This window comes from Myxocyprinus asiaticus, chromosome 8 (assembly GCF_019703515.2).
Source record: "Myxocyprinus asiaticus isolate MX2 ecotype Aquarium Trade chromosome 8, UBuf_Myxa_2, whole genome shotgun sequence".
NCBI lineage: Eukaryota > Metazoa > Chordata > Actinopteri > Cypriniformes > Catostomidae > Myxocyprinus > Myxocyprinus asiaticus.
Genome location: NC_059351.1, coordinates 2447821 through 2472500, shown reverse-complemented (window position 1 = coordinate 2472500; position 24680 = coordinate 2447821). Strand labels below are relative to the sequence as shown.

Genomic DNA, 24680 nt, shown 5'->3' with positions numbered 1-24680 from the left:
GGAGGCAAAAAAGTAATCCATGTGACTCCAGTGGTTAAATCCATATCTTCAGAAGCCTTTTGACAATCAATCTGCATATGTCTGCAATCTTTGACCAGCCCCGAACAGAACGTGGCTGAATGTGAAAGTGAAAGTGTAGATTTACAGTAAAAAAGGACTTAAATATTGATCTGTTTCTCAACCACACTTATCAAATCGCTTCTGAAGACATGGATTAAACCACTGGAGTTGTATGGATTACTTTTATACTGCTATTATGGCCTTAAAAATTCTGGTCACCATTCACTTGCATTGTGAGGACCTACAGAGCTGAGATATTCTTCTAAAAATCTTCATTTGTGTTCTGATGAAGAAAGAAAGTCATACACATCTGGGATGGCATGAGGGTGAGTAAATGATGAGAGAATTTTTTTCCTGTTTTTTCTGTAACACTTACTGCTTTCTTGCTACCCCGCAACCTCGTGATGCCCTACAGTGGCACTCTCTGCAACATTTTTCATGTGTGAGAAGTCTCGAGAGGTGCACTGAAAACAACCTCGTCATAGAATCATGTTACTATACCTACTTTTTTACAAAATGATTTTAACGTGCCTCGTTGCATGTATTGCGGAATGAACACTAGAGGCGCTAAAACAATGACTTTTATTCTCTTTCACGCAAATCAGAAGTAAAATGGCAGATTATAAGTTCATAAACACTTACTTTTCGCCCTGTTCTTCACACAATGCAATCTTATTCCATCTAAACACTTATTGTAGTGCATGACTTGTGATTGTTAGGTGATACACTTTAACGTTCGCATTACAGAACCAACTTAATTACATATAATCATAACCAACCTTTACAAGCGTGTTCAAATGCAATCAAACTGCACAGTAGCTCAACTGATAGAGCCTTGCACTTGCGATGCAAAGGACCAGGAACCACGTAATATCCTTATGCAAACAATTTCGCCACATTTATACAGTTTTCATGAGATCAGGCTGATTGAAGCCCTGACACAAGTTATACAACTTTTCCATGATTTTGCCATGTCTTTTCCAGACATTGGTCAAGTTTAAAAAAAGGATTTAAAAATATACTATATATTCTTTTTTTAGTTATAGCACTCACAATGAGCAATTCTATCTGATGGAATATTTTAGAGCTTTGCATAACCAGAACAATTAACTTTCACCATAGAGGTTTCCCATCTCTATTCACTTTATTAATTTACGTGACTTTGCGACATTTCCAAGTTTTCCATGACCGTGAAAACCCTGTAAATGGGACTTTAGCTTGATGGCAGTTCTGCCGTGGGTTACCATTCATGTAAAATAAGCATTAGAGCAGCTCTTACACTCCTCTTGATAAAACAGGCCATAAATTCATTAGCCCTCTGTGTGACTGTGATTAGTGTATGTATAATTATATGTGAATAAATCTCATCTTGCCCCTGTTACTGTCACATTTTGGGCTAGTGAGAGTCTTGGCACAATCCCTCTCTCTCTCAAACAGGATATCACAGCACAATAAATCTGTATACACTACAATCCCTACACTAACACGTGCGCGCGCACACACACACACACAACACACACACAAAACACACGCACAACACACGCACAACACACGCACAACACACGCACAACACACGCACAACACACACACACACACACACACACACACACACACACACACACACGCACAACGCACACACACAACACACACAACACACACACACACAACACACGCACAACGCGCACACACACAAACAAGACACATATACACACACACACACAAAACACACACACACTCTCAAACTCTCTCTCACACACACACACACACACGCACACGCACAAGCACACACGCACACACAACACACACACGCACGCACGCACACACACACTCTCTCTCAAACTCACACACACACACACACACAGACTCTCACACACAACACACACACACGCACAACACACACACTCAAACTCTGACACACTCAAACTCTGACACACACACACACACACTCAAACTCTGACACACAACACACGCACTCACACACATTCACACGCAACACACAAACAACACAAACAAGACACACACTTAAACTGACACACACACACACACACACTCAAACTCTGACACACACACACAACACACACACACACACACTCAAACTCTGACACACACACACACAACACACACACACACACACACACACTCACACACACACTCACTCACACACTCACTCACACACTCACTCACACACACACTCACACACTCACTCACACACACACTCACACACACACTCACTCACACACTCACTCACACACTCACTCACACACTCACTCACACACTCACACACACACTCACTCACACACACACTCACTCACACACACACTCACTCACACACACACTCACTCACACACTCACTCACCACACTCACTCACACACACACACACTCACTCACACACACACTCACTCACTCACACACTCACTCACACACTCACTCACACACACACTCACACACACACTCACACACACACTCACACACACACTCACACACACACTCACACACACACACTCGTGGGGTTTCAGAAAAGGGATAGCTCTGGCAGGATGACAGACAGCGGTGTGGAATGTTCCGGACTGTGGGACGGCAGCTCTTTAAGCACCAACATGTGCGTCTGTGGAGACACTCCCGCTCGCAGATGAAGTAGCCACTTCAAACAGCCCGAAGAAAATGAACTTATCTCTATTCAGCTGGGACCTGCCCCTATCCTCACTCACACACAGACACACACACTTACACACACAGGAGAACCATACAGACACAGACAAGCTTAAAACTACAAGCATGAGATACAGGCCCAGGAGTACACTAGTTCAGAGACAAAAGAAGCAAGGAAGCAAAAAACAATCCCTCCACACACACACACACACACACACACACACACACACAAAACAAAGAGTATGCATGATCCAAAAACATTCTTGAATCATAAAAACACAAAGCAACCAGAGGGGAGCAAACACATACACAATAGAAAATAATAAAAATCTCCGGTAGAGTGGTCGAATTCAAAACTCTCATCACTTCAACTCTGATTCTGTCTGATATACAGTTCTTGTGGTCACCACGAAACACAATGAACAGCATTTTAATCTGATTTGCTTGGCTGATTTTTATTTTTTCATCCGATTTAAGATACCTGAGACAGCTTTATGACAAATAAATATTACGATTTATATATTGTCTTTTTATAAATTTTTTCATTACTTATTTTCAGAGGATAAGGCTGGACTAAATCTGCAGATGTGGGCTTAATTTGACTTCAAATGAAAATTAAGGGATGTTTCACACCGCATGTATAAGCAGCGCGCAGGCAGCGTTGCAGTGGACAGCAGGCTCGTGTTGTGCTTTCACACTGAAAGTGTTTCTGCTCTGTAACCATTCTAAACTGAATATAACATGAATTCCAGGTTACCCCATTAAATATTTGCTTTTGTGCAATGGTTAGAAATTATAAAATGTTTATCGGGAGTGATCAATTGAGAACTATTCAAGAGGATCGCTTTTACATGAACATGGTATTTAATTTACACTGATGCCGAACCGCAAAGTACAAAAATCGTCTTTGCATCCAAATGCACATTTTTTTTTTTTCTTCAAATGTTGGGTGAGTAGTTCACCCCATTATTTTATGTTGTTTCATAAAAGTATGTGTTCATTTTGTTAAAGAGCTTAATCAAGCATTTTCTCTGTATACTGTATTCTGCTGTATTTGTATGTGGGCCTTGTTACATGCAGCTCACCTGTGGCAGACTCCGTGCTCTGGACAGCATCATCTGCAGACACCACTGATACACTGTTGACTGGAGTTCCACCTGAGGACGCAGCAGTAGCTGATGGGACGGATGCAGAGGCGGAGACTGTGCTCATTCCTGGTGAGGGAGCTGTGCCCACTTTCTTGGGTGCAACAACGACACTCCTGCAAGAGAACCAAGACAAGGTATACCATAAGTCATTAGGGGAGTAACAGTTTCACAGTATACTCTGGTTTTAGAAACAGACCGTTATCATACCATTGACATTTTCTCATTCTCGTTATTACATGAATATAAAGTCAGCATTTTTATCTACTGTATATTTTTCTAAAATCCAAGTGTTTCCATCGTATATATCAATTCAATTAAGAGACAATTGGCTACATTTACACAGTATCATAACATTAATGTACAAAATAACTAACAGATCTTTAAATTGCATCTCTTTCATTCAACCATCAGTTGTGCGAACAGCAAGCCGGAGAGCGCTGCACACCAGGGTTTCCGTTAGCCTGAAAATACCGTCTTTTGACCATTAAAATGTCCTAATGCCTGGCAAATTCAAACATGGTCAGACACAATGTCTGGTCAAAATATTAACATGATGCGTCAACAGCAACCCCTTTAGTTGATGCCACAAGTGCACAGCGTGACACCATGCCAATGATAACAGCGCTTCATTGCCATGGAGGTTTAAAATTTCCCGAAGCTTGTGGAGTCCTAATCGGCAACTACAACGCGATGTATCCCGCACACTGGCAAAAGCAGCCGTTATTCCCGTCTCGGCGTGCCCACAGCGAGAAGCTTCTCACTTCAGAATCACATTAAAACAGTCTTGCATTGCCATCTTTTAGAGGAGCTTTATGTTATGAAAAATCTGAGAAAATTAGTCAAAGATATAGAGCCAAGGAAATTAGTCAAGGTGAGAAATTATGACATAACTAGGGGTGGGCGATATGACCAAAATCTTACATCACGATGTGAGTAATTTTATATCATGATACGATATACTGTCTATCACAATATAGTCTTTTTCTTTTTTTTTTTTTATCAATAAAAATTGGTTTATATATTAAATAACCATATTGTAACATCACTTTTTGGGGGGATAATCTAGTTAGTGAATTAAATACTTCCTTTTATATAATTTCCTCTTTATTTGGAACTTGATAAAAAAATACAATAAAATAAAATAAATAAACACAACTTGGTTTTAAATCATTACCATTATGCTAAATTTCACATTTAGCCACATTTCAGTCTATGCTGTTGACCATTATTATTATTACTATTATTATTATTATTATAAACTTTCCTCAATAATTTCAAAGCATTGCAACAAAGAAAATAACAGGCTAAATAAAAAAAATAAAATAAAAAATAAATAAAAAATAAAAAACTTCTTGCAGAAAATACATGTCAAATAATTAAAACCCTTCTTGCAAAAACATGCATGACCGAATGCGGAGCGCTTCTTTTGGCTTTTATAATATTCTTTTGCGTGCTTCATTTTGAGGAGATGAAACAGATTGAACCCACACCAGATGACGCACCTGTTTTAATAACAAGCTCCTCTGGGCCTGAGTAGCTTAACAAGTAAAGACGCTGACTACCACACCTGGAGTCACGAGTTCGAATCCCAGGCATGCTGAGTGACTCCAGCCAGGTCTCCTAAGCAACCAAATTGGCCCGGTTGCTAGGGAGGTTAGAGTCACATGGGGTAACCTCCTCGTGGTCGCTATAATGTGGTTCGCTCTCGGTGGGGCGTGTGGTGAGTTGTGCGTGGATGCAGCGGAGAATAGCGTGAAGCCTCCACATGCGATATGTCTCCGTGGTAACGTGCTCAACAAGCCACATGATAAGATACGCGGATTGACGGTCTCAGACGTGGAGGCAACTGAGATTCGTCCTCCGCCACCCGGATTGAGGCGAGTCACTACACCACCACAAGGACTTAGAGCGCATTGGGAATTGGGCATTCCGAATTGGGGAGAAAAATAAATAAATAAATAAACAAGCTCCTCTTCATTTTCTTGACTTGTTTGGGAGTCGCCCTGTTCTGTGGAGATTGTTTTCTCTTCAGGGTTTTCCTTGGGTCAAAAATGATTGAGTAGCGCGAATTATCCCACTCTGCGCTCTCCTGTAAACAACAGGATACTTGCGCACACTTACGTGCTCTAGAGAAAGCACACGCAACAATCACATATGAAAAACACAGATGCGTGACATATGAGAATTATTCATTTTACCCAGCCCTAGACATAACCTAACAATTTGTGCTGTTTTAAAACGAAAATGTGGCATTTTTTTTTTTAGATACTAATACTACTACTAACCTTTTCTGTGTAAAGTTCTAGCCAATTTTACAACTTCATCATGAAAATGTAAAAATGAGGTTTTAAACAACTTTTCAGATCAATTAATTCATGAGTTTTAACAGAAGAATCAATGTAAGTGCTTTTATACATTTATAAACTTCATATTTCTGCTTTTAAACCCTCCAAAAATTGGCACCCATTCACTTCCATTGTGTCTCACTGTAACCTCAATTTTAGCTTTTTTTAAGAAAAGGAGGGACGAGTCGAAATAAATTTTAGTGGTAATCAACATTATGCCACAAATGCTGTCGATTGAGCTTCACTTGCGTTAAACTCGGAATAAAGCGCAGATCAACAGTAGGCCTACAACGTGTTTACTACTACCAATAATTTGTTTTATTTGTAAAATATATATATATATATATTTTTTTTTTTTTTTTTTTTTTTAAATGGACAGTGACAGCAAAAAATAGAAAATACTGGGAAAAAAACACCAACAAATGAATTGCAAACTAATAATAATTTTTTGATCGAAATAATGTTTGAAGAAAGAGAGCAAAAGAGAGTTTTTTTATTTTTCAGAAGGCATTGTTCAAAATCAAACAAAATTTCAAGGGCAATCAATTACTGAGTAAAATGCATATCTGAACTGTTAAACTGTGCAAAAATCATGAAAATCTATTATGTTTTTTATATTATTATTTTTATTTTATAATATTGATAACTATATCATATAATAAATTATATTATAATTATATTATAAATAATATATAATAATAATAATTATATATATATATATATATATATATATATATATATATATATATATATATTTATTATTTATTTTTTTAAATAATATTAACTTTAGCAATGCACCATAATACCATGGCATTTTCTGTGCTGGTTATTATTCAATGAAAATCTCATACTGTTAAGGTGGTCGCACACCGGACGAGAAGCACCACGCAGTGTCGCGGCTAGAACACGGCACAGGTATCAAACACAGGGCACGTCGATGCGGTTCAGGTAACAGACAGTACACATAAAAGTTACCAAGGTTTCTCCCTTCTTCAAGAATGAACAACGCTAGAGTAAATAATCTATGTCTTTTGATAATGATTTGGGTCGAATTTAATGGAAAATATGCGAGTTACACTTCAGGGTGTGGCAGAAATTTGAGCAGCCTCCGGAGTCGTAGCTGGGCGCCGCCGACAGATGCCGAGCAGCAGCGGTGGTGTATGTACCTTCATAGAAAACAATCGTTTCTAAATTTAGAATGTGCCATGTTGTCCCCCAATTGCTTCTGGTGTCCAGTGTGCGACCCCCTTTACACTCCTATAGGTCTTGTATCTAGACAATTAAACTAATGTGTATTTTATATTACAAATACTTCTCATATCACAACTTTATATGCAGAGTTTACTATAAGAAAGGCATTTGTGGATTTCATCTAATAGGGTAAAACTAACATTCTTTTGTTTGTGCCAACCATCTACCGTCCGTCACAGCAACACTGGCTAAACCAATGGTGTGAGGTTGGGGCTGGATTATCTCTTGGATTATTGTACAACACATGAAGAGGGGGGGAGAGGGGTTTCTGGAATCTGTTCGAAAACAACGATTATTTCTGCAATTTCGTTTGGTGACACAAGGGTGCCGAAATTACACACTTTAGCTTTTAACACAACATTTCTTCATTATCATGTTAAACTTTTTAATACATTTTTAATCTAAGCCCTCTTTGAGCTGTTTGTCTAAGCGCTAGTCATTTCTTTGCTAATGCCTTTAGAAAAGCAGAGAAGCAGTGGAAAGCAGACTCTTATGCTGGCACCAGACAAAGGCCATGCACTCTCTGAACTTAATACACAGAGCTAGAGAATCAAGCACTCTGTCAAAAAACCATTAGCTCTTGTTCCATCTTCGGCACTGTAACGATCAGACTGATGATGTCCGATAAATATGCTGTGCGTAATGTGATTTAGCATAAAAAGTCACCCAGCTTACACAACACAAGAAGCCCATTTACCGTGTTAGTGTAATTAGAGCCCTGTTTCCCAGACACAGAATATTCCATAATGGCAGCATCTATCTTCCAACCAATCAATGGCCTTCCAGCTCCTGTCACTCAGAGCTCTAAACTTTGTGATTGATTAAAGCTGGCGTGTGTTATGGTCTTAGCTCACTAGAAGCTACCGTGTGTCACTGTATTGTCTCATGTCCCATGATGATCTTATAAACTAGCCGTTTAGTGGTTACATTGAAGGTTGAAGAGCTAAAGAAATCTTGAAAATATCAGGTTCATCTGTGAAGAGTGTGGTTTATGGGCCTCCAAACATGAATCTATAATAATAAATAAAAAATAAAAAAATCCTTTTCTGAAGAAAAAGTTTTGGTGCTTGCCCATGCAACGGGGCGCGTTGGTGTTGTTGCCAAGTGTTTTGAGTGATCTTTCGTGTGCCACTTTGGTTTTATGCAAGGGTGTCCTGGGTGCTTGCTAGGGTGTTACTAGGTGGTTGCTAGGATGTTCTGGGTGGTAATTCTGGGAAGAAGTCAAAAGAGACCACCCTCAAGTCGCTTTAGGGGAATTTACACTTGATCAGTTTATGAATTTTTACTGATCAGATTGCTATCCGATGAAATAAGCACATTCCGTTTACACTTGGCCATATAAATGTGTCTCCGCCAAACAAATATAAATCCGATCTTCAATTCTAGGGAATCATGCAAATAAAAGAGAGTTCACTTCAGTGATTATGCCAATGCAGGGCATCGAATATAAAAGATATTATTTGCTATTTGATTCCAAGTGTGTGTTTGTGTGTGTACGCACTGTGTATTTTTCCCCTCGGGCTCGTCATAGGTAAGATACGTTATGCGCATTAGCTGCGCTTATTGTCAGTGTTTAGTTTCAGTTTAGTCAGCATCTGCATTAAATAAATGAAGAGATCTGTCTCTCCTTTAACGTGCATTTGTTTCTTAATTGGGTATTATTTACTGTGCAACATGAGCCCTATGCAAATACTCGGTAGCAGCTGCTATGTTTTGCATTTTCACTATGCTGACGTCACACTGTTTGGGTGGAGTAAAGTTTACATACTGTATGTAGCTTGATAGGCAAGATGCATTTGCACTTAACCGAGTTTCATCTGGAATGTGTCTCAAACCACCTCAGATTTATATCCATCTCAAATCCATCTTGGAGTGCACTTACACTTGGTCTTTTCATGATTAGATAGCTATGCGATCAGCGAAAATGTATGAAGTGACCAAGTGTAAAAACCCCCTTTGATATTCTGAATCAGATTTTCTGATCCCTAGACAAGAATGGGAATCGAAAGAAATTTAACGATTTTTGTCCTCAGCAGCCTATTACCAAGTGATGAGATGATGTCATGTTTTAACAGAACAGATTTTTGAAGGTCCCACCTTCAATGTAAGTCAATGGGAATTTTGTGTTATTTTTGTTTTTGTACACCAGGCGAAGATTGCCAGATCACTTAGAAAAAGTGATCATACCTCTAGTCAACAAGCCACGATATTTATGGTCCTAGCCAAACTCCCCCCATTGGCCCTTCTCAATCATGGCCTCCTATTAATCCCCATCCATTAATTGGCTGTATCACTCTACTCTCTCCTCTCCATCAATAGCTGGTGTGTGGTGAGCGTACTAGCGCTCTATGGCTGCCGTTGCATCATCCAGGTGGATGCTGCACACTGGTGGTGGTTGAAGAGATTCCCCCTATACTATGTAAAGTGCTTGAGTGCCTAGAAAAGCGCTATATAAATGTAAGGAATTATTCATTAATATTATGGTATCAGTCATGTCTGACGAGTTATGCAGATGTGCATTAAAAAGTTTAATACTTAGGTTTAGGAATTTTGAAACACCAATAACCCAAAAGTATGATCAATAGTACTAAAGATCAAAATAATCGACATAAGTTTCAAAGAAGTTCATGAAACAGACTGACGTAAAGCAGTGAGGAAAAATATTCAAAAGTCAGGCTAAGTAACCCTGGCAACATTTATGTGACCACACAGGTTGATTTGAAAGCTTCAGTTCACATGGGCAATTCCAGAGCTTCCTTCATGACATTACAACTCGCTGCTGCATTCTACGCTCTCTTGAGTATCTGTATCAGCTGAAATCCATGACAGAGCTCTGGCCTTTCACAGTGACCAGTGTTCAGTTTATCAGTGTTGACAGAGGAGGTAATGCTGCGCAGTCACCAACTCCTCTCCAGAACACATCCAGAGAGACGCTACAGACAGAGGAGTCACGCTAGCATTAGATAAGAGTAGTCTTAGACAGGCTGTTTCAAATTCTCAGCTGGAGGCTGTCCAGACACTGAAGCCGGACTCCTCATTATAAAGCACAGAATAAGACTGATCTCACACCATTTCTAGACATCTGCCCAATGTCTCCTTAACTTGAAAATACCCAGTCCAAGAGGAGGAAAGAGGAATTTCAGGGACTTTAACTCTGTTCCAAAACCTACCAAGCAGCCTCGATCCCTGCTGCCTACATGGGGAGCATCATAACCTTCATTGAAGCTCATGAGTGAGTGCTTTGGAAATCTCTATGGGCAGCAACTCCATATGGCACGGGAGACTCGACTCACAATTGAATCCAATGGAGAATCCACAGAATGAGAAATTTTTATGATTATCCCAGTCCATTAGTAGCCTATGCAACTTGTGCTTTATTTTCCAAGTCATCTAAGGACATACAATAGGTTTTGGTGAAAAACAACCCAAAATCTGAGACATTTTTCTGTAACTGTAAGTGGAACCATGAACTCAAAATATGACATCAGCAATTTCTGTAAAACACTCCAACAACTATCAAAGTCCATTTCTTTTTTACTCTCAAGTGCATGTTTTGCGCTAGTCAGTAGAAGGAGGGTGAGTTGGACAGTTGCTTACAGAAGGGGGTGTGGACAGTTGGAGTATCCATCTGCTCAAAGGTGCAGGTTTTAAATTATTCAGCACACCATTAGCCACACTTAGCCTCAACCCACTACCGCTGTCAATTAATCAGAGCTGCCAGGTGTATACCACCGGAGCAGAGGCCAGTGCTGACCAGTATCCATGGAGTTTGAATTCCAGCTGCTGAATAATTTAGCAGTCTTAACCAACACTCCCGGACACGACATGTAAACAGCATGTTTCCCGTAATCGCCTCTCATCTGAAACTGGGTGCGAGGAAATGTGTGTGAGAAAAAGATCCTACAGGAGACGGACCAACATTTTGTGTTGTTGTGCTAATGTTCAATAAGGGCTAAAAACAACAAATCTGATACTTCACTTTGAAATTGCAAAGCATGCTGCATCAAACCATTCTGGTTGGTTGACAGATATATATGTTCTTCAATGTTGCCGTCATTTTGAAGGTTATGTTCGTGCGCCAGAAATATAAGGTACACATTAATGTGTTAGTGTGTATAAGGACATTGTGCATGAACAAAAACAGAAACACTAGATGTTTCCATTTTCAAAGATGCTAGGGTGTCCTGGGTGGTTTCTAAAGTGTTGTTATGCGGCTGCTAGGGTGTTCTGGGCGATTAAGGATTTGTAAAGATTTTCTTGGTGGTTACTACTAGGTTATTGCTTACATGCCCAAGTCAAAACAGCCCAACCTCAAGTCTCTATAATATTCTGGTCCTTAGATATGGCTCAAGTCCCTCCTTCAATGTAAATATAAGGGCTTTTTTTCAGCCATTTTTCTTGTCCTAAAAAATGTCCTGTCACTTAGATATGTAATGGCACACCTCTCCTCAAGAAGCTGCATGATTGTATCATTTATTCTCACATTAAAGGTGTGAGATGAGTTGCATGGCAAAGTATAATACTTACCGTTCAAATCTCAAATCCTACAGTACGTATGAGCAATAGCAATGTTAAGCATGCCTTAGCAAGCATTCTACTTGATTCAAACCTGTGAAAAGACAAAACTAAGGAATGCAAATAAGTCTCAAACTAACTGTAAACACAACAATATGGTTTAACATACAAAAAGAAAAAAACAATGCATGTGACATAAATAAATACTGTATAATGGAGTTTACTCAGATCCAGTATGATCCTCTAAAGCAAAGCCAGAAGGCACCAATCAAAACCCTGAAAAATGGCCTGAAAAAGCCATAATTTATCGGCTTTAATATATCGGCCAAATTACCGATAACTTTACAATTCACATTTATCTGCCGATACCGATATGGCCACTGATTAATTGTGCATCCCTAATATATAACAAACACCAAAGAATTTCATGCTTGTGCATCTCTGTGAGATTCAAGCCCTTTTTGCAGCCATTTTTATTTTGTTCATGTGTAAATCAAATTTCGTTCAACAAATCATTGTGAGACACCATTCACCAGTCTCTGGATCCTATCAGCAAATATTTGCAGATTTCAAGTCAAAACAAGAGTGGGGTAAGAAAGACATATGGTGAAATCAGGGTGTTGGTGATAGTAAATAAATTTAACGTCTGTTTTACCCTTGACCCCATGTCTGTTTTATCTGAAAGACACTATTTTGTTCCATATATAATGGTTGTTAATCCCCCAGGATTCAAACAGTCTGGGTGCTCCGACATACGCACTTGCTGGCACAGAGTGTAACTTCAGGAGATGCTGTATACATAGTGTGAATGGATATAAACGCAGCAACACTTTAGCAGAGGGAACAGTGGGAGTATTCATGCCTGTGGGTATGAAATATTTGGTTGGCATTTCAGATGATCCAACTCATTCATACATGTGGTGGAGGAGTGTAGCGGAAAGCACATTAGTTAAATCCTCAAAATACGTAATTGGTCCGACTTTACTGTATGGGACTTGCGAGAAAGAGAACGAGAGACACTGAGAAGGGCTGGAAAGAGAGAGAGAGGGAAAAAGAAAGGGGGGGAGAGAGGACAATTCTACAAAAATATATAGTGTTCCATCAAACCCATGTGGAAGACTTCTGCCCAACATTACCCCAAGTTCATATTTTCACAGTCAAATAAGCTTTGTGGAGAAGAGTTTTGTGAAATGGAAAATTTGTGGTAAGCAGCTGTTGCAAACCTTTGGCAAACAATGCATTTTAATGTTGGAGCAGTTTTTCCAATTTAACTTGGTTTAAATGCCCCACCCCACATAAAATGTGAATAACCAAATACAACTACAGTGAAAAGTTTGACAGCTGAGTCAAACTTTGGATCATCCCTTGTTACCACTTGCTGTTGCTGTAAGTGTTTGCCAGTAGTGACAGATTTTTGTGAAAAGTTTGCCATAAAATTGTTTGCCAATAGTACCAAACTGTCCATTGTGGCCAAAAGTGTGCTGCAGGTTCACCGCTACCAGAGATGAGTTTTAAACCTCTAGCAACTATTTGCGGCAAACCATTTTGTTTGCCACAAATTGACTGCAAGTTACCCACAAATAAATCGTTTATGCAAGGGAAGGAAATGCGTGCTGAAGAGGGGGCATGTGTAACTGGACATGGAGAACACCAGACTTGGAACAGAAGTCATCCAGATAACTCGGGACCTCTCTACGCTATAGGAGATGAGATTTTCTCTTGGCCCATCATCTGGTTCTGGATACAACTCAACGATTCACACTGATCTGAGGCCAGCTCCCCTAAACACATCCTAACTCCATCCATAAGAATAAAAACTGGAACAATTATACTCTCCTAGATAGGCAAAATGCACAAACTACACTAATTCTGGAAAGTGTGAAATAAAGATAAGGGGGGCCTCAAGAGGGGCGAACAGATGGTGAAATGTTCAAGGGGGCACAATGTGTCGCATTTGATGCAAGTACACAACAACTGCTTTGTAATACTCGTTACTGAATCAACTCCAGGCTGAACGCTGATCGTTTGGTGCTGGTGTAGACTATGCTGAAGATGAAATTTAGCGGCACGTGGACAACCAAAGTATTTTAGCTTTCAGACTGACTGAAGCCCTGATGGAGGACCAAGTCCTCACCTGAATAAGAGCAACAGTGAAAGTGCTCTCAGAATGTTTTTTTTTTTCTTCTTTTTTTTTTCGGAGAGGTGGCTTCAGAGGAGAGCTGCAATGAATGTTGGGAGCTTGGCAGGAGCCAGAGTAATCCCTGTCCTGATACCAGCAGCGTCCTGATACCTGACAGAGCATTCCTCAGATAAAAAAACACAAGGCCAGATCAGAGGGATGTCTCACAGATGCCCAGAGGGTGAAAGAAGGATAGGAGGAGGAGAGAGAGACAGGGCAAAGAGATGTGAGAGAGTAGGAGGTAAACGGAGTGAAGATGGCATGACAAACTGCCTTCAATTTCCAACATTTCTCTCTCTCTCATGTTCTTTTTGTAATAATCCCTCTCTGGTTATGTCAGACTGGTGCACACACAATGTATCAAATTAAAACCAGACACTGAAGATGTTCGCCAATACATAGCTGTGGATCTTGTTTCCCAAAGCGTCCCACCCACCCCACAGAGTAGCTATTAAGCTACACTCTTTAGAACTTCACTCTTTTGAAAACAGACAGTGAAGGAAGTGCTCTGAAAAAGCATCACGAAAAGACAAAACAAAAAGGGGCCCATTTAAATTGGTGGTATGACCACTAGGGGTGGGAATCACCAGATACAATAGAGGCAATACAAAATTGTACATATGGTCTGTGGTGCATTAATATTGCAATTCATGTTTAGTGTATTGTGATTTATAACCATGATATATTCAAAAAATATTACTCAATGGACTTTGGAGCTCTGAGCACAATTTACGCTGAACTTACTGCTTTCTCAACGTCATCGTAGAGCCAAAGAAATAGCATAGAGCATGGACACGTCAAAAAAAATATGTAAGGTTTTGATGATGCAAGGGAAACATTGTATCTTTATTTCACCGTCTTTGTCAATACACAAAAACCCTTGTAGTCTAGCTGTACAGAGAATATGTTATATATTGATTACATATATATATAATTGCATTTTACTCTCCCTTTTGTTAATTTAGTGAAAAACTGTGGGAAACATGCCTTCATCATTTTTAAATTGATTTTTATTTAATGCCTTTGAAATATTAATTCTACATGGCTACAGTGGTGGTTTAGATGAAATGATGGTTCCTCTGATTAAAAAAAAACAAACACTTTTATAGTATTTCAGAGCTAAAACGTAATTATCGAGATATACATCTTATATCAGCAATCTGCTGTAAAATATCGAGATATAATTTCTCAAGTCTTATCGCCCAGCCCTATTGGCAATGCACACTTACGTTTCTCTTGCCAATAAAGTTTGATATGAATTAAATCTACCCATTTGATCCAATTATTATTTTTTTTTAAAAGTCCACTGGAAAACGGCAGAAGATTTTGCCCAAATTGTAATTACAATAATTTTTTTGCATTTATTTCAGTATACTTGTAATAAAGGTTAATACCTCTACAAATGAGTCTAATTAACTCTTCCGCAATGTATCATGTACCATCATTTAATTGCGATTAATCACAGAAAAATTTGTGATTAATACATTTTTAAAAAGTATTCGATTCACAGCCCTATGTAAAATAATACTGCAATACTTTGTCACAACAACAAAAAACAACAATCACAAAAACGTACAAATTACAGGCACAAATACACTGGAGAAAGACCGGACAAGAGGATTTTGTATGAGCGCACACATGTCTCCTGAAGGCTTTTTTGATTGGCTCTGCTTTGTAAGGCTGTTTGTTTGTGTGGAGCACAGCACACTACCACAGCAAGTCAGATGCTCAAGAAGTAGACCAAAAAACACACACAGACTCCTGACACAGTGCCACTGCACACTCAGAGAAAACATGCTTTCATGTGAGGACAGAAAAAAATGTGTGGAATAGAGGTAGAAGCTGTTGTGCCTCGACCAAAGTGTTTACAGATTAGTGTGCTCAAATTGGCTAGTGAACATCGATTTTGATTGGTCACTCACCTGTCAAAGGAATGGAACTGGACGGATGGATCACGGGAGGCATCGCCCACTGCACCTAAAAAGGCTGCCGGTAAAAGGCTGGGGTCCACCATGATGTCATCAGATGGTGCACTAACGAGGCTTCTCAAAATATCCCTGACATTGACGTTTTTCCCTTTGCTGTCTTTATCAGAGACCTCTTGACCTCTCCTGACTTCAGAGGACAGAGTGGACAGGGCTTCAGATACAGCGTCTGGCCCAGTCCGTATGTCAGCACCACTAAGGATGATGGAGGACTTCTCATCTTCCATGATAGAGTCTCGTCGGTGGGATGACAAACTGTTCTCGAGATCAGACTGAACACTTTCTGCATGTCACAAAAAAAACACAGAAACACTGTTAACTAAGACTGGATACATACAAGAGGTCGACCGATAGTGGATTTCGCTGATACCGATAACTATGGTGGTGGTAACTATAGCCTCTTTTCCACCATCGGGCCGAACTGTTCTTGTTGCAAAACCGTTCCATTCTGTGCCGATACGGGCCAGCCGGCACGGTTACTGATTTTTTTTTCCACTGTGGTGCTGAAAACAGACTTCGAATGTACACAAGAAATACATCAGTCGTTAGAGTTTAAGGACCACGTGAGGAGTGTGTTTACTTTGACCCAATAGGGCGCTTGGAGAAAAAATGTGTAACCTTGGCAACTGACAAGTGACCAATCGTGAGTCGCAACATCACTACAGGCATTAAACCAGCAGAGTTGGGCACGGTTGTCTAACCGTGCTGAGAATTCCGGGCCCGTTTCTAATCGTACCGTGCCGAATCATACCCAGGTGGAAAAGCTACTTTAACCATTTCTCACTGTGCTCAGAACCGTTCAGCCCAACGGTGGAAAAGAGACTTATGCCAAGTTTTTAAAATCGATTGAAAGAAACAGCCCTCTACATTGCGAGTAAAAATATGTCTTTTTATTAGCCACTGGCTAGTAAATGTTCAGATTTCACTCGCCAGAGATTGAGTTGTGTAGTGGTGAAGAACTTAAGCACAGCGATCATTTCCCTGAATAAGAAGCTGGCGATTAAGAAGCTGGATTCAGCCTCCTCTTTTACTGCGTGTAGTGTCTCGTAAATGTGCGATTTTGGGAAATTGACCTTATTTGGCTGCAGTGGGTTCTGAGGTGTCACCATCGCTTTAGTTGAGCCGTGATATGCCATAATTGCATTTACATTGCATTTAACAAAGTTAACTCTGATTTTGGTTACACTTTACCATGGACTGTTTTCACAACATTTACAGCAAGACTACAGACCAGTGACGAGCCTGTTGGAGGTCTGTTAGAAGGTAAAAGTGTTGCAAAACTCAAGAGCTTGTAGATTTGAATTTGAGAACTTGTACAATAAATATTTATACATGTAAGTCAATATACGTTACACAAGAAAAAGTTTCCTTTTGCTTCGTTCCGTGTATTGTGTGTCCAAAGACGAGATCCACTCAGTCCATTTTTATTTCATGTCTCTTTTAATATCCTTTCAGTTAGTTTCAGTCAGGCGGTAAGGGTAAGCCAAGCAAGAACATGATTACATTACCAACATACATTGAAAAAATATATTTACACTAATAGCAAACAAACTCAGTAGGGCTTTATTCATTCTGGCAGTTTGTTGTTCATTAAATTACTAAGTGATTTTGTGTCGCATAATATTTGGGAGCAGCGCTTCGACAAGAAAAAGTCGTTCAGATTTCATACAATGTCATAATCTGACAAGACCATCATATTGTGAACGTGAAGCACAAGTTAACATGTCATTAACATAGCTTGATAATGTGCTCCATTTCACACCGAATAAAGAAACCTCATTTGAACATAAAGATGCTCGCTATTGTTATCGCCGCCTAATAGCTCAAACTGATAACGCTGTGTGAAGTTGCGCTGATCATGTTGTTTTTTAACAAGATCGAATCTCCTGCCTCGGTTTTTCTTTGTTTTGCGCCATTCTGCCGTTCGAGCTAATTATACCACTTATTTTCATCTGTTCAAGGATGCCAACATTATGTAGCAAGTCTATTCAGAAGTCAGCCCCAGTTAAACCGTAACACCGGAGAATGATCCACATTATTGTGAACTACACTCACGCTATTATAGGCTACTGTATAATCTAATTAAGTTGAACAATAAACTTTATAATGTAATCATGAACACTGCTGCCCTATGCGACTGTATCGCCAATGATTTTACCTTTAAAACACAAATAGTGGCAACAAATAAACGTAACCCTTGTGCGACCTTTGGGACATTTTGCGAAAGGAGTGTATTTTTGGGGAATTTTGATGTTTTAACCTCAGTTCCTATAATACATCTATAATACACTGTGTACACAAACTAGTTACACTCAGGACTTTCAGGACAAAAATGTCCCCATTAAAACCCATTAAAACTGCAATATTTGATCCCAGTGCCATTAAAGCATAAAATCATGAATTCTATGATATTACACTTTCATTCCAGAGCTCTGGCTTCAAATTTACATTTTTAATATTTTCCACCAGATGGCGCCATTTTTCTCATGTTCAGCCTATGGAGCAAGTACATGCTTTTTCCCTATTTTCTGTTTGCTGTATTATAGAGCACTGCAGGCCAACTGAATAAATGATGCAGCTAAAATTGTGTGTGTGTGTGTGTTGGTATGGATGGCAGAGTGTGTTTTGTATGTGTGTATTGAGAAATTTGTGTTGCATTATGTAAATAAACTGGCATTTAAAGGGTTAAAATCCTGTAAATGAATGAATATTTGGTTATGATCAGGACTGATGTTAGTTAAAAAAAAATAACTAATTGAAGTGGAAAATAATATTAATATAAAATATTATTATGGCAGTTTTTTGACATGGACATGATTAGCAGGAAAAGACAGTATCAGTTGACATGAGCACACATCAGCTGAGCTATCAGTCCACAAATGACTTTCAAAGAACTTTTGAACTACCCCTCACCAACCACTGTAACTTTAAAGAATATTATTTAAAAACAACAAAATAAGCACAAAAGCACATATATATACAGTATATAAATATGAGCGAGTCAAACACTTTTAGACTAAAACTGCCGACTAGACGGGTCAATTATAACACGGGTTAACGCCATTAATTAGATGCATTGTTGTTGTTTTTTCATTAGGGCTAACAAATGAAATTATGAATGTTCACAATGTATTTTCGTTTTGATTTTCAGGAAGATAATTAAATAGCTAATATCTATGAACATACGGTTTTAATTTATTGAAAAAGGCTGACATTCGGCGGACACAGAGGAACACGGCGGAATGAGAAAAAAAAAAATCCAACTATAGGTTTTTGCTGAAAAACGATAGTTCCAAAAAGCAACTATCTGCACTGATCTGCAATCTGGGATAGTTTTATTGCAGCAGTGTTGTATGTGGGTTTAGGTGTTTACCTGTGCTCCTGGTTGACTGTGTGCGCTGGACGTGTTTTTTGTCATTGTGTGGCTCAAGGATGTCCCGATATTTGGACACCATTAGCACGGAAATGAAGTAGACCACTGCCAAGGCCAGGAACTGAGCCTGTTTACTATCCTCCTTTAGTACAGACACAAAAAACAAGCAACACCATTTACAAATGCTGCTTCCAACCTGTCTCAAACATATCACAACTAGACCAATACATGTATAGTATTTATGGCAAAATCAATATAGGTCAATATTTGCTTTATTATTATTATTATTATCACTGGCATTGGTTGATATCAGAGGTTTTAGGGTTTTAGTGTGTTTTAGTGTGGGGGTTGAGAATTAATGTCGGCCATTGTATCAGTTATCAGCCATTACATAAAAATAATGTACATCAGTGCTACTCACTATGTCTCTGAACACCACAGCACGGAGACGATTGATATCCATATCCTGCAGTAGCCGGTCTAAATCTCTGATAGGAGACATCCCTCCCGTCACAATATCCACAGGACTCTGTAAAGCACAGCAAACAAACTCAGTTCACACAGTCAGCTCTACAGAGAAACTCTTCATTTCTCCACTGCTCTATCAAAGCAATAGTCGATATCAGTGGGATTTTGGGCTTTTTTTTTTCTTTTTTTTCTTTTTTTTCGCTGTTCCACATTTAAACAGCGCTGAGGATCAGAGATGTAAATACAACAGTTTTTCAAAAATTCTGAATAATAGATGAACTGTGAGTCTGGGTTACACAACACATTCAGGAAAAAAAGTGTTTTTACGGGAACTGTTAGAATCAGACTTAGGGCCATTGACCTTAAGACATATCGTAATTTACTTGCTGGACATTAAAGTTAAAGGCAAGAGAGGAAGAAAAAGAGAAAGAGAGAGAGAGAGAGAGACAGAGAGTGACACACACAGAGAGAGAGAGAGACAAAGAGAGCGTGAGAGAGAGAGAGAGAGAGAGAGAGAGAGAGAGAGAGAGAGAGAGAGAGAGAGAGTATCCCTGGCATGATGTTGAACTTGCCTGTGCTGGTATAGACTTGGCGGCTCCCAGAAGGCTTTGCTGTCCACGGCTGCTCTCTGCACCAGACGCACCTAAAGTGCGGTGCTGACATTCCAGACAGTTTCTCACAGCCATCGCACACACTGAGGGGAAATGAGAGAGAGAGAAAGAGAGAGAGTGGGAGAGAGAGAAATTGAGAAGTAAAATTACAGGCAAAGACAATGCCAGATGCAAGGGTAAATATAAAGAAAAGATAAATAGCAAACATGAAAAGGAAACATGATATGGAGAAGCACCTATGAGAAAGATACAGCATGGCAAGGAAAGAAAAAAAAAAATACTAACTTCTGAGTAAAAACAGGGCACAGGGCCGACTCAAAAATGTGTGGAAAAGAAGTTAGAGAATTCTTAGAGAACTGAATGGGAAGCGTTTTAACTGATGGGATTTTCAGTATGGAGCTGAATCTGTGAAAAATCTTGTGCCGGAAAATGCAGCAATGTTTACTGTAATTGTGAATGGTGACCACAACTTTGAAGGCAGCATAAAAGCAGTGGTTTAATCAATGTCTTCTGAAGCGATGTAATTGGTTTTGGGTGTGAACAGACCAAAATATATCTTCTTTTCCACTGTACATTTCGCCATTGCTGTCTCAAAGTGCAATTATTATTTCAAGCTAGGGCTGGGCGATTAGACGATGTAATCGGATATCGATAATATCTTACAAAGATCCTGATGCCGACTGCAACACTCATTGACAGACGATAATTGACAATATTGGTAAATGGCAAAACCATGGATCTGGGAAGTCGGCAAATATATTAAACAGAAGCCCAGGGTGAGAAACTAACATCCGACACCCACCAAATGCGACGAGGCTCAATCCAGTTCGCAAACTCCTCGTTCAAATGCAGGTATTTCATGCACGGGTAATTTTGCTCATCTACCTGCAACAGGCGGGCGATCTGTAAGATGTCTCGGAGTGACACATGATGTTAGTCACAAAGACACGTGCTTGAAGAAACACACTTTATAATATTTTTAAGAACAGACAAAGGAAAAACCGTCAATGCTCGTGTCTGATTCACTGTTTGTTCAGAGGCGTGCAGCACGAGTCTGTCTCGTAGGACACGTGCATGTGTTTCATTCATCTGAAAACTGTTTGCAAGAATAATGTCGTCTATGAGAATGCTGCAAATGATCTCTGATTATCTCAGGAGGTGCTGTGAGTTTAGTTCGCTTTATTTCCACGGAGCAGTTCGCGGGTAATTTGCATTGTGAACGCAACTCTGCAGGTTCAGTAATATATATCTTTGTATTAAAGTAACAATGGTGAAAGTGATTAAATCGTAAAATTGTTATGACACGTTCACTTTGAACCTAAAATTGAGTTTTATTTTCTTTAGGCAGCATTAACTGTATTACCAAAACGCAATACAAACACAAATTCGATAAGAGTACACATTTAGCAGCATTATTTTGGGAACACAAGGGAATTTATTAGGCTTTATTATTATCATTATTATTATATTCACATTTATAATTGTCTTCAGTTCTTAATTTGTAGACTATTAGTAATTTTCCACCTGTTGTTGTTGATGGATTCTGGCGTGATGGCAAATGGGGCCGTCAGAGATGGTAAATGTTTGGATTTGGGGAGGTGGTTAAATTAGATGTTTGATCACTTAGATATTTTAATTGCATTTTGAATTTAGAAATGTCTTTTAAGTTTTTCATGTTTCAAAAAATGAATGTAATTTTTAAAGCAAAAATATTCACTGACCCTCGACAGGGGGGTTGACATTATTTTTTTAAGGTGATTATCAATAAAATATTTTTTACATATCGCCCAGCCCTATTTCAAGCTCCATTACACTTCCTTGTGCTTGATGCATACACAGAGCACTAGCTGGTGCTAGGATAAGTAATCGAGCTTGAAATCATCATCGCCACTGAGACTGCTGATGTCAAGATATGAAGAGAAAAAGGAGCTAAATTTTGGTCTTTTCTCAGCCAAAACCAATTTGATCACATCAGAATACATGGATTTAAACACTGGCGGCTTTTGGATTACTTTTATGCTGATTTTATGTGTATTTTTGGAGATTCAGAGTATTGGTCACCATTCACTTGCATTGTGTGGACCTATAAATCTGGAATATTCATCTAAAAATCTTTGTTTCTTTGTGTTGCGCAGACCAAAGTAAGACATAAACATCTGCGATGTTGTGAGGGTGAGTAAATGATAAGAGAATTAAAATGTTTTGGTGAACCTTTAACACTTTGGGATAGAGGTTTGTTCTATATGAGCTATAGTAATAGTAATGATTGCCTCAGCAAGCACACAGACAAATTGAAATTAGTGCTCGATAACACAGATGATTCCTGCAAGGTTGTCTTTCTCCAAGGTATAACAGTCATACAAGGTTGAAAAGGGAAAAAACCTTAAACTGTTTAAGGTTAGCAAAACAGAGGATGTTACTGTAATCCCTCCCACCAGGTAACAAACGTGGCATGAATCATTCTGTTTAATAACTGAAGGCGGGTTCCCACTATGGCGCAGAAAAAATCCACTCTTGCTGCTTTTAATGTGATGTACTGCTTGCTATTTATAAGAGCAATATGGTGCATGTGAGTGTGTGTGAGAGAGAGAAAATTAGTGCATTCTCCCAAAGACGCACATAGAGTATTTAATGTACTGCACATGATTTCAGCACAACAATGTGTGTGTGAATGCATGCATTTGAGTGTATGGCTCAACCCTCTATCCTCTTATACCTTGACAACTGACAAATGTAAACTCTAAAACGCTTAGATTACAGGTATTATCCCAGTGCCGGAACCAACCAGCTTTTTCCATTAAACTGCTCTAGTCGTTTTAGTAAGAGAGGGAGCAAGAGAGTGCACTAGAGGAGGAGGCATGGCGGGCAAAACCTTGTTACAGATCCCAAATCAGATTACACACTGGCAGACCTCATGAAATATTCATTTTATACTTTCAGCCGCCCTAAAAACAGGCTACAGTTTTTCTCCCTCTCCACCAATCGGGAGGCTCCGCCCAGCGCTTGCCGCACACTGTCGAGCCGATTTAACATGCCGACCATTTTGTTCGTGGGCGAGAGAACTGATGTGGCTAAGCGGAAGGGTAATTGTGTGGAGAACCATGATACTCAGAGGAGAGAGAGTTTTGATGGTGTCTAGTTAGCTTCAGGGTGGGTCATGTAAAGTGTGTGTGTGTATGTATGTGAGGGGGAGAGAGAAATGAATTATTTAACCGATATGGACATCTGGATTTCAGTTATGTGGCCCTGTTACGCAGCAGTGCAGTTTGTGATACATAGACATATAAAGAAGAAGGTGCCTCAGGCTAGAAAAAACCCATTAAAGTCAATGGGCTGATGATGGTCGTCATTTTACAGCACTGCAGTGTGGAGAGCTTATAATAACACTATCACAGAACTCATACGTAAGAGAGAGAGAGAGAGAGAGAGACAGAGAGAAAGGGCAGTTATTATTACCAAATGAGCCAAAAGAGCTAAATCAAATGGCAAAAAAAAGAAAGAGCAGGGGCAAAGAGCGTTAATTAAAAATGATAGAGGGATGAAAGAGGAGGAGGAGGAGAAAAGAGTGAGTGAGCAGGACAGGGCAGGGAAATAAAAGATCTGAAAGAGATTTATGGGTACAGAGATAGGAAAACAAAAATAAAGAGAGGGAGATACCCAAACGTAGGCACTGTCTTAGGACTCCTCCAGAGGACATGTTCTTCTCTGCCTCGATTTCTGTGAAGTTGAGTGAACTGGCGAAGATCAGCACGTCCACTAGATTGATAAGCCTCTGTAAGAACATCACTGATGCCTCCACAGCCAAACCTTGAGACGCCTCAATGTTCTCCAGCTCATGCTGCAAGACAGTGACATCAACATCACTGCATTAACTACAGTCTTCATTTTTGCACCAATCATTATGCACGTTTATCATTACCCTCAGCTTTCAGGCCCAGATAGAATTTGAAAAGTCTTTTCGCATTTGCTGCACTGATTTAGAGGGAAAAAATGCAGAATTCTGAAGAAGGGACTTCATCATAGCAAAATTTATAAAATGATATTGAGAGGACTATGCTCTTATTGGTAGCTGAAAGTATCATGAAATTACCCAAA

General features: G+C 39.4%; 1 protein-coding gene across 2 annotated transcripts in view; it reads right to left on the bottom strand.

Moving 5' to 3' along the window:
- lrba (LPS responsive beige-like anchor protein) overlaps nucleotides 1–24680 on the bottom strand; it is a 329573-nt gene that overhangs the window by 213823 nt on the left and 91070 nt on the right. For both annotated transcript variants that reach the window (XM_051704960.1, XM_051704961.1), the window contains exons 25-30: nucleotides 24243–24423; nucleotides 20547–20668; nucleotides 19928–20035; nucleotides 19507–19648; nucleotides 16071–16416; nucleotides 3796–3971 (exon numbers count right to left, since the gene is read on the bottom strand). In XM_051704960.1, coding sequence (XP_051560920.1) covers nucleotides 3796–3971; nucleotides 16071–16416; nucleotides 19507–19648; nucleotides 19928–20035; nucleotides 20547–20668; nucleotides 24243–24423 — 1075 coding nt within the window. The remainder of the gene's footprint in view (nucleotides 1–3795; nucleotides 3972–16070; nucleotides 16417–19506; nucleotides 19649–19927; nucleotides 20036–20546; nucleotides 20669–24242; nucleotides 24424–24680) is intronic.